The sequence below is a fragment of the Acipenser ruthenus genome, chromosome 4, assembly GCF_902713425.1.
Source record: "Acipenser ruthenus chromosome 4, fAciRut3.2 maternal haplotype, whole genome shotgun sequence".
Lineage (NCBI taxonomy): Eukaryota > Metazoa > Chordata > Actinopteri > Acipenseriformes > Acipenseridae > Acipenser > Acipenser ruthenus.
The window spans coordinates 62,645,929-62,658,626 of record NC_081192.1 but is presented as its reverse complement, the minus strand read 5'-3'; the positions used below and the strand labels follow the sequence as shown (position 1 = coordinate 62,658,626).

At 43.6% G+C, this 12,698-nt stretch overlaps 1 protein-coding gene across 1 annotated transcript in view; it reads left to right on the top strand.

The window, feature by feature from the left end:
- LOC117400369 (PH domain leucine-rich repeat-containing protein phosphatase 1-like) overlaps nt 1-12,698 on the top strand; it is a 143,358-nt gene that overhangs the window by 104,527 nt on the left and 26,133 nt on the right. Inside the window, exons 7-9 of the mRNA XM_034000224.3 lie at nt 5,027-5,229; nt 5,901-5,961; nt 6,965-7,060. Coding sequence (XP_033856115.3) covers nt 5,027-5,229; nt 5,901-5,961; nt 6,965-7,060 — 360 coding nt within the window. The remainder of the gene's footprint in view (nt 1-5,026; nt 5,230-5,900; nt 5,962-6,964; nt 7,061-12,698) is intronic.

The window sequence follows — 12,698 nt, the reverse complement described above, 5'->3', positions numbered from 1 at the left end:
TTTGGTAAGGAGTCACCCTTCCTGGTTCTCTATCCCAGCCTGCGTGTTGACTCAATGAGGAGACGTTGTAGTTCAATCAATAGTTTTAATAAGTTTGCAAACTGGTGTGCTCAACAAAGTAACGTGGACTCTGTTAGCAATCAGCAAAGACACACACCGAGCTAATTTTAAATGCAGCTTATATAGTTTTCTGGTACATCATACAAGAAGGAAATTAAACAGTGTAACCATATAAGGATTTGTTATAAGACTTAAAAGGAAGTGGACACCATATATCATACAAACAGTCATAAGACAAGTGCACGCTAGACATGACAGCTAAAATTAGTTTACTGGTTGCTCCTTGTTACCCACAAGGGTTGTTTACTTTAGATTCTCATTGGTTCGTCTGAGTAGAGAGGTTAATAATAAGTCTCTGATTGGTTGTTGCTACTCCTGCCGGTGGGGGCAGTTCAGGCAGACTTTCTAGAAGCTTCTCAACAGTTACATGTGGCGCTGTGCCAAAAGGAAACTTATGTCTGTCATACCTCTAAAAGTATATAAAATATAAAAGAGAAATAAACATACACAAACTACCCTTTCTATCTTATTTCAGTTCCCAGTATCCTAGAGATACCAGGTAGGGCTAGTTCTTACCCTCATTGTTCCATCTATAAGCTCTTTGTACTGTTAATGCTGTGTCTAGCCTTATTGAGTTATTTAATGCCATTTAGGCAATACCTTATAAGAAAATAATCCACTACAACACAGCTATCAAGAGTCTTGTTACCATTGCATTTGGCAGCCTGGCATTGCCGTCGCTTGTGGCTGGCACCGGGGTTGCTACCTTCAGCTGCGAGTATACTTTGCACTCTTCTGTTCAAAATGTTTCTGGTGAAGTTCTTTGGCTAGCTGCAATGTATAATTTCTCATCGGTATCTTCTTGCCCATGTGTTCTTTGTAAAGAATAACTGAGTATTTCCATGCCATCTGGTCTAAAATGTCAACTCCATACTTCGGTGTATTTTAAAACTCCACAGTCTCAGTTTTTTTTTTTTTTTTTTTTCACCAGTCCCGATGGTAACTCTAAAATGTGTGAATCTAAATAGATCACAGAAGATACCTGGCTCACATGGCAGACAGTTGACGCCCAAGTCACAAAAGGCTGATTGAATTACAAAAGACAGCTTAGGTTACAAGACACCATATAAGGGCAAACTGATCGACAGATCTAATTACAGTTCAGAACATCACCCAGCAGTCCTGACTGGTAAATACAAAATAATAAAATAGAATACTGTACTGTATAAGCAAAAAACAATTGTTTTCTACTTAGCAGTCAATTTGATCGATCTGGTAGCTTTAGGTATAAAGGTATAATATCGCCCTTATTTTGCAACCCAGTGTCTCATACTTTTGTCAGGATAATTAATACATACATTTAGGAAAAGTCATAAACGCACAGCCCCGTCCATATCTGCCAGAGTAAATTAAATTTAAAAACCGCAAACTGTCAAACTGACCACCTGAGTTTTAATTATTCTGTGCTTCAGTTGGAACTGTGTCTTCTTATGAGTTACCTCCATATAACTTTAATTCTTACTGTTTTTATTATTATTATTATTATTATTATTAACATGTTTCATCAGACTCGCACCCAACAGGACTGGGCAAGTCTCTGACCTACTGAGATAAAAGTCAACATAGTACCCTGGAAAAGGAGTCATTTTATAGAATTTAACTTGTTCCTGCTTGTGACAGGATTGGCAGAGGTTGAGACTCAGAGACAGTATAAAGTTCAAAATAAAGCTTTTAATATACAAAAATACAAAATAAATAGGCACAAGGGCCAAACAAAAAGGTTTCAAAAACACAAAACAAAACTTATAAAATAAGGTTTCCAGGCTGGGCGTTGCCTTCACTGGATTTCAATAACACAGCACAAACAAAAACACTCTTCTTCTCCTTCCAGAACTCTCTCTCCTAGCCAGGGCCTCTCCCCTGGCTTTTATCCCCTGTGGCTGGATTCTCACATGTTTTCCTGGCAGGGAGGAATTTTAACCCCCTCCCTGCCAGTCCCAACCACGTTCATAAAGACGGGGCAGTCCCCCGTCACATATCCCCCCCTTGTGCCAAGCACAACATGGCCTAAATGGCCACCTCCCCCCTCAGTCTCAGTCCCTGAAGAGGGGGAAGCACAGTGTCCATGGGGGTGGCCATGGTGGGACGTCCGGCACCACCCAATTCTTCGTGGCCGGCAGCTCCCTCTTCCGGGGCTCCGGCCACACACTATCCTGCCGCGAAAGTGCTGCTGGGCGAGCTGGTCTCCTTACCTCCCTCCCCCTCTTCATGGCCGGCAACTCCCCTCCGTGGGGCTCCGGCCACAGTGTAGCGACCCCAGGCGAAGCAGGATCCCTAGCAACCCCAGGCGAAGCAGGATCCTCGGGAGACGACGGCAGCAGCAGCGGACCCTCGGGAGACGACGGCAGCAGCAGCGGACCCTCTGGTGGCGGAGGCGGGAACGGCGGCTCGTCTCCCTCTGCTGGCGGAGGCGGGAACGGCAACTCGTCTCCCTCTGCTGGCGGAAAACGGCGGCTCGTCTCCCTCTGCTGGCGGAGGCGGGAACGGCGGCTCGTCTCCCTCTGCTGGCGGAGGCGGAAACGGCAACTCGTCTCCCTCTGCTGGCGGAGGCGGGAACGGCAACTCGTCTCCCTCTGCTGGCGGAGGCGGGAACGGCAACTCGTCTCCCTCTGCTGGCGGAGGCGGGAACGGCAACTCGTCTCCCTCTGCTGGCGGAGGCGGGAACAGCAACTTTGGTCCTTCCGGCGGCGCTGGACCCTCTGGCGATGCGGGACCCCCTGGCCCCTCTGGCGACGCTGGACCCTCTGGACCCCCTGGCGGCGCAGACAGGCAGGCAACCCCAGGCGATGCGGACAGGCAGGCAACCCCAGGCGATGCGGACAGGCAGGCAACCCCAGGCGATGGAGGGAGAGACAGCTCCGGCTGTTCCCCCTCTGCTGGCGGTGGAGGTGGGAACAGCCTGTATTCTTCCCCTGCGGGTCCCTTCAGCCCTGGGCCTGTGGGCTTCCCCTTCTCGGGCCGTGGACGCACCGACTCCTCCCGCTCGGGCCGTGGACGCACCGACTCCTCCCGCTCGGGCCGTGGACGCACCGACTCCTCCCGCTCGGGCCGTGGACGCACCGACTCCTCCCGCTCGGGCTCCTCCCCCTCGGGCTGTGGACGTTCGGGCTCCTCCCTCTCGGGCTGTGGACGTTCGGGCTCCTCCCTCTCGGGCTGTGGACGTTCGGGCTCCCCCCTCTCGGGCTGTGGACGTTCGGGCTCCCCCCTCTCGGGCTGTGGACGTTCGGGCTCCCCCCTCTCGGACTGTGGACGTTCGGGCTCCCCCTCTCTGGGCGACGGCAGCGGCTCCCATTCTGGCTCTCGGGACGGCGGCTCCTCCCCTTCTGGCTCTCGGGACGGCGGCTCCTCCCCTTCTGGCTCTCGGGACGGCGGCTCCTCCCCTTCTGGCTCTCGGGACGGCGGCTCACCCCTCTCTGACTCTCGGGACGACGGCTCACCCCTCTCTGGCTCTCGGGACGACGGCTCACCCCTCTCTGGCTCTCGGGACGACGGCTCACCCCTCTCTGGCTCTCGGGACGACGGCTCACCCCTCTCTGGCTCTCGGGACGACGGCTCACCCCTCTCTGGCTCTCGGGACGATGGCTCCACCTTCTTTATTGGAATGACTGGGAGCTCTCCCATATCTACCGCCAGGTAGTTAATGACCATCAGGGCCAGCTCTGCGAAGGACGCCGGGTAATGCTGTTCCTCCCACTTTTCCCACCTCCCCCCATCTCGACGCCACAGCGTGTTGATAACTATGGGGAGGTCGTGGAAGAGGTCCGCCTCAGGGTGCATCAACCAGTCCCATATTTCCTGGGATGGTGGTGAAGGCGGTGATGTTGGAAGTGGTGGGGTGGCTGTCGAGGACAGGGTTTGCAGCTGCTCCTGGTCCAGATTGTGGGGGCATCCTGCCCAGCTGTGGCCATCCGCCTCACAGCACCCACACCAGTCAGCTGGTGGCACATCTGGACAGGACCTCCACCAATGATCCACCTTCCCACACCAAGAGCACCAGGGAAAAAGGCTGGCTGGGTCCTCCAGCTGGGGTGGCTGTTGTTGCAGCAGCTTACATTTCTTCAGCTGCTGCATCTTCTGCCTTTGCCGCTCTGCTCTTCTTCCCCATTTTTTTTTTCAAAAAAAAAAAAAAAAACTCACAAAATTTAAAAAAATAAATAAATTACTGCTCTGAGCCTCCAGGTGGCGCTATCCCATTTCTGACACCAACTGTGACAGGATTGGCAGAGGTTGAGACTCAGAGACAGTATAAAGTTCAAAATAAAGCTTTTAATATACAGAAATACAAAATAAATAGGCACAAGGGCCAAACAAAAAGGTTTCAAAAACACAAAACAAAACTTACAAAATAAGGTTTCCAGGCTGGGCGTTGCCTTCACTGGATTTCAATAACACAGCACAAACAAAAACACTCTTCTTCTCCTTCCAGAACTCTCTCTCCTAGCCAGGGCCTCTCCCCTGGCTTTTATCCCCTGTGGCTGGAGCCCAATTAATCAATAATTGCTGATTATTCAATTAGGGCTCCAGCCACATTCTCACATGTTTTCCTGGCAGGGAGGAATTTTAACCCCCTCCCTGCCAGTCCCAACCACGTTCATAAAGACGGGGCAGTCCCCCGTCACACTGCTGTAAAAAAGTATTACATGTATTACACACTGGTAGAAGACCTGACAATTCTGGTTAACTGGATTACCAAAAAATAAATAAATAAATAAATAAATAAATAAATAAATTAGTTTTTGTTAACATAAGGGTGGCAATACTTAATGTTGTGTAGATCATTGATTAATGATGCTTCCTGGAGCAACAAAATTTGATTTAACTTAAAAGAAGTTTAGATAAAGCTTTTGGTTTTCCCTTAGAAGTTTCTGACCTTTTTTCTTCCTTCTCCTATGCTTGCTACGTTCAGGCTCAACAAGATCAGGAGGGTGGTTCAGGAGGAGCCAGACTTCCTGCGGCACATCACCCACCTGGATCTGAGGGACAACCACCTGTGCCATCTGGACTGCACAGCGTTCACAAAGCTTGAGGTGCTGCACTGCGAACGAAACCACCTTGCTGCTCTTAAAGTCAGTGGATGCTTACTAAAAGGACTCTACGTATCATCCAATGGTAAAACACATTTATTTATTCATTGAAAAGGAATTCTCCAGCCATTCCCTCTGTACAGCCATGTACGGTTTGCTTATAACTTACGAAGGTTTTAAAACACATGTTCTTACATCTTGTTAGCACTGGTCCTCCGTTTTTCTGTTGAATATCTTTTGGTTCTTTGCTGATGTATTTTATGTCCAACCCTATAGATGAAAAGCTGCTGCTGCTTCTTGGTACCCAATCACTTCATATGTTTGTAGTTCACACTCTCTCCAGTGATGTAGCTGCAATCAGGCCATGTGATTCACAGCATCATGTGTTTGTAGTTCACACTCTCTCCAGTGATGTAGCTGCAATCAGGTCATGTGATTCACAGAATCATGTGTTTGTAGTTCACACTCTCTCCAGTGATATAGCTGCAATCAGGCCATGTGATTCACAGCATCATGTGATCATGTGATCATGTCAAGAACTGAGTTTGTTTGCACAATAAAAGGAAGGCCAGTAATAATGCTACTAAAAAGGACTAGAACCTTCAGAAGAGATAAGAAAATGAGAACTAACAATGTAAAATAACCTCATTTGCAATAAGCCTTTGAGGATTAGGCTTGTTGACCTATTGATTTAGAGTTTAATAATGTTTCCAACTTAAAATATTAATTTAAATGAACTGTTTTACTTTGTTTCAGAACTATCTCAGCTGGAAGTTTATCCAGTACCCAGTTACCTTGCATACATGGATGTTTCCAGGCAAGTAGCATACACTTGTAAAGTAAAGATGAAAAAGACCATGGAGGTCTAAACAATGGTAGATCTAAACTAATCTAAATTAGGACAAGGTTATGAAAATCAAACTGTTCATGCAAGTCTTTTGGATGTATTTCTGTCTGTAAAAATATATATAATATGCCAGGAAGGCTTGCTTTTAATGATTAATATAATGGCAGTGCTTAGATCTGTCATGGTTTTAATTTAATTGAATGTACCTGTGTTTTTTTTTTTTTTTTTTTTTTTTTCAAAAAATTTAGTCGTCGCCAATTATTTTACCCCGGTTTTCACCCCAATTTAGCATGCCCAATTATTATCTGTATCCCCGGCTCACCGCTCGCAACCCCCCCGCCGACTCGGGAAACGGAGGCTGGAATACGCGTCCTCCGAAACGTGCTCCTGCCAAGCCGTCATTTTTCGTACTGCAGATCCACAGCAATGCCACCAGACCTATACTGCCGGAGAACAACACAGATCTGGCGGCTCCGCTGCAGAGCCACAGGCGCCCTATCGGCCACAGGGGTCGCTGATGCGCAGTGAGCCGTGGATTCCCCTGCCGACCTAAACCCTCCCTACCCGGGCAGCGCTCAGCCAATTGTGCGCCGCCCCCTAGGAACTCCCGGTCATGGTCAGCTGTGACATAGCCTGGATTAGAACCCGCGATCTCCAGGCTATAGGGCACATCCTGCACTCCGCGCGGAGCGCCTTTACTGGATGCGCCACTCGGGAGCCCATGTACCTGTGTTTTTAATACAATACACTTTTAATAGAAAACAAATGACAATAATTCAGAAGACCTTGTGAACCTATGTTTCAGAACCTTGTGATCCTGTGTTTTTTTTTTTTTTTTTTTTACTCAGTACGTTTACAAACCATAATGTTCAAAACAATAAAACACTTGAGCTGAAGAGTTTTAGCTGGTGGGGCTTTTGAATTCATTCTTTGATTATTTCTCTCCCTGTGATGTCGACCTGTGTTTCCACAGGAACCGTCTGGAGAGCTTGCCCGAGTGGGTGTGTGAGAGCAAAAAACTGGAAGTGCTGGACATTGGCCACAACCAGATCTGTGAGCTGCCTGTTAGGTGAGTGTTCAAAAAGGTTTGCACAAAACTCCCACCAGGCTAGGTACAGTGACCGAAGTGCAGTAGCTTCTAATTTCATGCTTAGCTACCTTTATTGGTGGAGCACAGAGTCAAGAAATCTTTAATTTACCCTTATTGCAACTTGTTATTTTTGTGAAGTGGTGTCCTTGTCATTAAAATTGCTACTGAATAGTAACCATCACCCATTGGTGGGATTATGGGCAGCAGGGGGCACAAGGGGGATAAAACAAGAAAGCACAGAGGGACATATTTTATATGTCTACATTTTAATGATCGAAATTAAGATGCTGGTGTGGTTACTTAAACTATACACATAGGCGGCGCGTCTAAGAGGCTTGGGGAGACTAAGCCCCCCCAAAATAAATTGCCCAAACCCTCACAAGAAATTGTTCTGACCAACACAAAACATATTTGTGAGAGAAGAAGATGGATTTTTGTTTTTTACCCGCAAAAAAGCAAACCAGGTCTGACAAACGTATTTCTTGTTTTTCTACTGCACAACCGCCAGACCACTAGGGCAGCTGGGATATCAAAATCAACACTGTAGTATAGATACAGGATTTAGTTGCATTTCAATGTTATTGGAGGAGACAATGCTTGGCTGGTTTAACGTCAATTCTTCCCGCCGATCTGAGCCCCCCATACCGCTGCAGGAGGCAGCCGACGAAAAACTCCTCTTCACAATTTCTACATTTATTCGAATTGCTGTTACCTATACAAACTGCTTGATCTGAATCTGATTTTACAGAACTTGTGGCAAAATATTTTTGAAGCATACTGTCTGTTTTCACGCACCATCGTTTTGTGAGAATTTGATAACTGTGACCTACAGTCAGAACATACTTCCTTCGACTGTTTGAACAAATGCCACCTTTCAGAACACTGTTTGTGGTGCCAGATTATGAATGTTCTGAAGTTTTTTCTTTAGATTATTCCAGTCCTTCATTCCATTTTCAGTGAAAGCGGAGTCTTTTGAACTTCTGAAAAAGTGTCTGCAAGGAAAGAAGAAAACTGCATCTGCCTGCTTACTGTACTCAAAATATGAAAACATATTTTAATATTCTGATGAAAATGAATGGTTTTGCTTACCAAAGATAGTTTTCGGATACACAGATAAACAAGGCTATGACGGTCCTGTTGCAGTATCACCAAGGTCCAAAATACAGGATTTAGTTGCATTTCAATGTCATTCGAGGAGACAATGCTTGGCTGGTTTAACGTCCATTCTTCCTGCCGATCTGAGTTTATAGCTTTTATTTGTGTCCGTCAGTCCGACTATTTTTCACTCTCAACACAATAAATTAAACTTAGTATTCAGACTCACTAGTATCAGAGTAATACAGAGTCTTAATTAGTAATACAAAGTCTTAATTATATATACACTACTGGTCAAAAGTTTTAGAACACCCCCATTTTTCCAGTTTTTATTTAAATTTAAGCAGTTCAAGTCCAGTGAATAACCTGAAATGGTACAAAGGTAAGTGGTAAACTGCCAGAGGTTAAAAAAAAAAGTTTAGGTTACCAAAAACTGAAAAATAATGTACATTTCAGAGTTATACAAAAAGGCCTTTTTCAGGGAACAAGTAATGGGTTAACAACTTACAGCTGTTCTGCAGCAATGGAAGTAAATTAAGCCTTGAAAGTTGATGCTAACAATTCCTAAAGGTTTCCCAACTTTTGTTGATTACTTACAAACCCTCTGTCTGTATAAAAGCAGTGTTGGAACAGACTGTGTTACTACACCCTCTTAAGCATTATTTGGACAGTATTGTACTGCAGGAAGTAGTATATTGCTCTCATAATGGCGAGAAAAAGGCAATTAACAAAGGAAGACAGACAGACCATTATAACCCTTAAAAGTGTAGGTCTTGCAAAGAAAGCCAAGGTGTCAGTGAGTACAATTGCTAAGATGGCAAAATAAGAAAAAGAGGCTTTCCTGGGCCATGAAGCACCGCCAGTGGACTACTGAAGACTGGAAGAAGGTCTTATGGACCGATGAATCAAAATTTGAAATCTTCGGTTCATCACGCAGGGTTTTTGTACGCCGTCGAGTAGGCGAAAGGATGGTTCCTCGGTGTATGACACCAGCTGTCAAACATGGAGGAGAAAGTGTGATAGTCTGGGTCTCTTTTGCTGGATCCAGAGTCGGCGACTTGCACAGAGTGAGTGGCACCCTGAACCAAAACTGCTAGCACAGCATTTTGCAGCGCCATGCAATACCCTCTGGTATACGCCTAGTTGGTCAGGGGTTCATCCTACAGCAAGATAATGACTCAAAACATACCTTCAGGCTATGTCAGAACTACCTTAGAAGAAAAGAACAAGACGGTAGGCTTCAAATCATGGAATGGCCAGCACAGTCTCCAGACTTAAACCCCATCGAGCTGGTTTGGGATGAACTGGACAGAAGGGTGAAAGCAAAGCAACCTACAAGTGCAACACATTTGTGGGAACTTCTGCAACAGTGTTGGGAAGAACTTTCCGAACAATATTTGATTTCCATTATAGAAAGAATGCCACAAGTGTGTTCGGCTGTTATATCTGCAAAAGGTGGCTACTTTGATGAGTCAAAAATTTAGATTAAATTTTGTTAAACAAAACGATTCCATGATTTCTTTTTTATCTCCAATTGTTTATTTGTTCTATGCTTTAATTTCAGAGTACATTGAGACATTAAACTGCGTAAATTTCAATAAAAACTGGAAAAATTGAGGTGTTCTAAAACTTTTGACCGGTAGTATATATATATATATATATATATATATATATATATATATATATATATATAGTGTGTGTATCTTACTGTACATCGTTCAGTTTAATAAATGCAGGGGGGGAAAGTGTGGAATGGGGGGGGGGGGGGGGGGCACTAATATTTAATCGAAGAAACTATACTACTTGTAAACAGCCTCTCTTTTGGATTGGGTTAAGTCAATGATATTAATGTCTATTTTGGTTTTAGACTGGCCACCCCATTAAGATTGAATCATTGATTTCCATGCACCTTATCAGTTGAATATTTTTACAGTCTGTATAAAACCTCCAGCAACACTTTTAACATTGTGGTTCAAGAGAGCATGGCTAGTCAGCAACCTAAAGTAAATACAGTGCATATGTGTACATACTACTGTATATGGTGAAGACTTGGGTCAGTCTGGTCTGGTTGTTAAGAGGATGAAAAGTATTAGGTTGTTTTAATGTCAGCTTCAGAAGTGCTGTTTTGTAACTTGAGAATATCCGATTGGATAAAAGGTCACGGTAGGGCATTGATTAAACAATGTAGTCCTGAAAGAGGGAGACAGGTGGTAAATGCAGAGTAATCTCAGCCTCATAATAAAGGGGGTAATGAGTTTCCTGCAGGAATGAAACCTGATAGACTGTGCTCTCCCCGTCAGACCTGGGAGTCTCCTCCTCCTCCTTGCTTTTGCAACAGTTGGCCTCCTGGACTTCACCTTTCATCAATACAATTGTGACTTCATCTCAAATTATAAAGTGCTAATTAATTTTAAAATTAATTAAAAATAAACTCCTTGTTGGTTTTATACATACAGTATATCCTGTTTTATCTTCCAAGTTCTGGTATATCTGTAGTTATACCAAAAGTGTGGGTATATCTCGCGTGGGATAAATAGAGTGGATAACATAAATGGGATAACATGCTTACTAGGACTATTTCGCATGTGTCTTTGTTTATATTCCAATCCAGTGGTGTACTGCTGAAATTCAGGACTGAGCTGTGCTTCAGTAGTTCGAACAATACTGCCACAGATATGCGTTTTTATACAACTTTTAATTTCAGATTTCTGTTGTTGTTTTGATTTGGACTCCCGATTTTCCTTGTGAACCAGTTTATTCAAGAAATGCTAGTTACCGATCTGCCTGCTTCTGACTTATCCATGCAGCCTGTAGCCCCTTCATTACCATCGGTGTGGTGTTTTGTGGTAAGCGTTAAAACGTGGTACACTGTGTACTGTGCTTGCCCGGGCATGCACAAATGAAACGTCCATCTGGAGGGGTACGATGTACTGAGTTTGGCCCTTAAAGTTATTTTTAATTAAGGCTGGGGTGACGCCTAATTTTTCACTATTGATATATCTTTCTCCAAAAAAGCAGATGCATTGATTTATCAGCGTTATGAAAGGGAAAAAAAAACACAGCAATGCATGTGGAGCTGTGGATAACTGTGTAACATTGCAAGTAACACTTTAAAAACTATTATGCATATTAAATTGATATGCATATAGTAATTACAAAATATATTCAATTATTATTTTTCGTTTGTACCAGTTGGGGGTCAAAACAAAATCCCCCCCCCCAAAAAAAAAAAAACCTGTTGTTTAAATCCATAAGAAGTCAGAGTAACAACCAATCAAGAGAAAAAAAAATATTTAAAAAAAATGATCACTATCCACAGCAGTTTATTAACAAGAGTGTTGTCCATGGCTTACATTTTAATTGTGTTAAAGAACATGATAGTGTCCACATTTTGTTTTAATTTAAACGATGACTGGCACTTGCTTGCAATCTGCTCAGCATTTACTGAATACCTGCTCACTAGGGACTGACGTTGCGAGGATGTTCAAAGATACAACTTTTGGAACGATTTTTGTTTTTCTTCACTTTTACTCTGGGGTAGTTCAGATGAATAAATGTGCCATCTCATTAAATGGTCACGCAAAATTAGTTGTGTTGCTGGAGTATCCCAAACATTACTTTCCTTACTTTACTTTCTCGCCATGTTACTTTAGAAAATAATTGCCAAACATCGGAAGGCATTGTATTTATAGCTCGATGGATACAGTATTTAATTTTAAAACAACACTCTTAACTTGCTCTGTTGCTTTGAAGACTCTGCACAGATGCAATCCCATCAGTAAACACTCACAGGGGGCGGAATCACATGCAGATTCAGAGTCAGACCTGAGGGCAGAGAAGCTCTGTGCTTAATGCAAAAAAGTATTGCCGATTCCAAATTTAATAAAAAATTTGCTTTGCTTAAACCCTTTACACAAAAACGATGCACAGGCTTGACTATCGATAGTTGTCAAACAAAGGAATGCATCAATACATTTTTGATATAATATTTTTCACAATTCAGCAAATGTAGTTGACTTTAACTGATGAGCAACAAATTGGGTTATCTAAAATTGTAAACATATACGATTTTGTGGGTGAAGCACAGTGTGTCTTATTTGTAGTGATTTGTCCAGTAGTTAATCACAGCACTGACAGGGTACCTGTTTCTGACGTTACATGGGTCAAGTTTTGGTACGCATACCACATTCTGACGATGTACCACTTTCTGGCCCTACACCGGTAGATATTGCTGAAATGGAAATTATCCCAAAAGTCAATGAAAACAAAAATATGGTAAACAGCCATTAACACCAGTAACGGTAGGAAACAACAGAGACTGCAAATTCTTAGACTGACCTAAGCCAAGGGTCTATCTAAAAAGAAGAGACCATAAACAGGGTTAGAAATTAATCTGCTTCAAAGCACAGTCTGTTGACAATGAAATAATTGATTTAATATAAAAATTAAAACAATTGTATTGCTATTTATTTTAAATATATGCTTGTGGTATAAACAGAACACTGAATGATCGTTCGTGGTA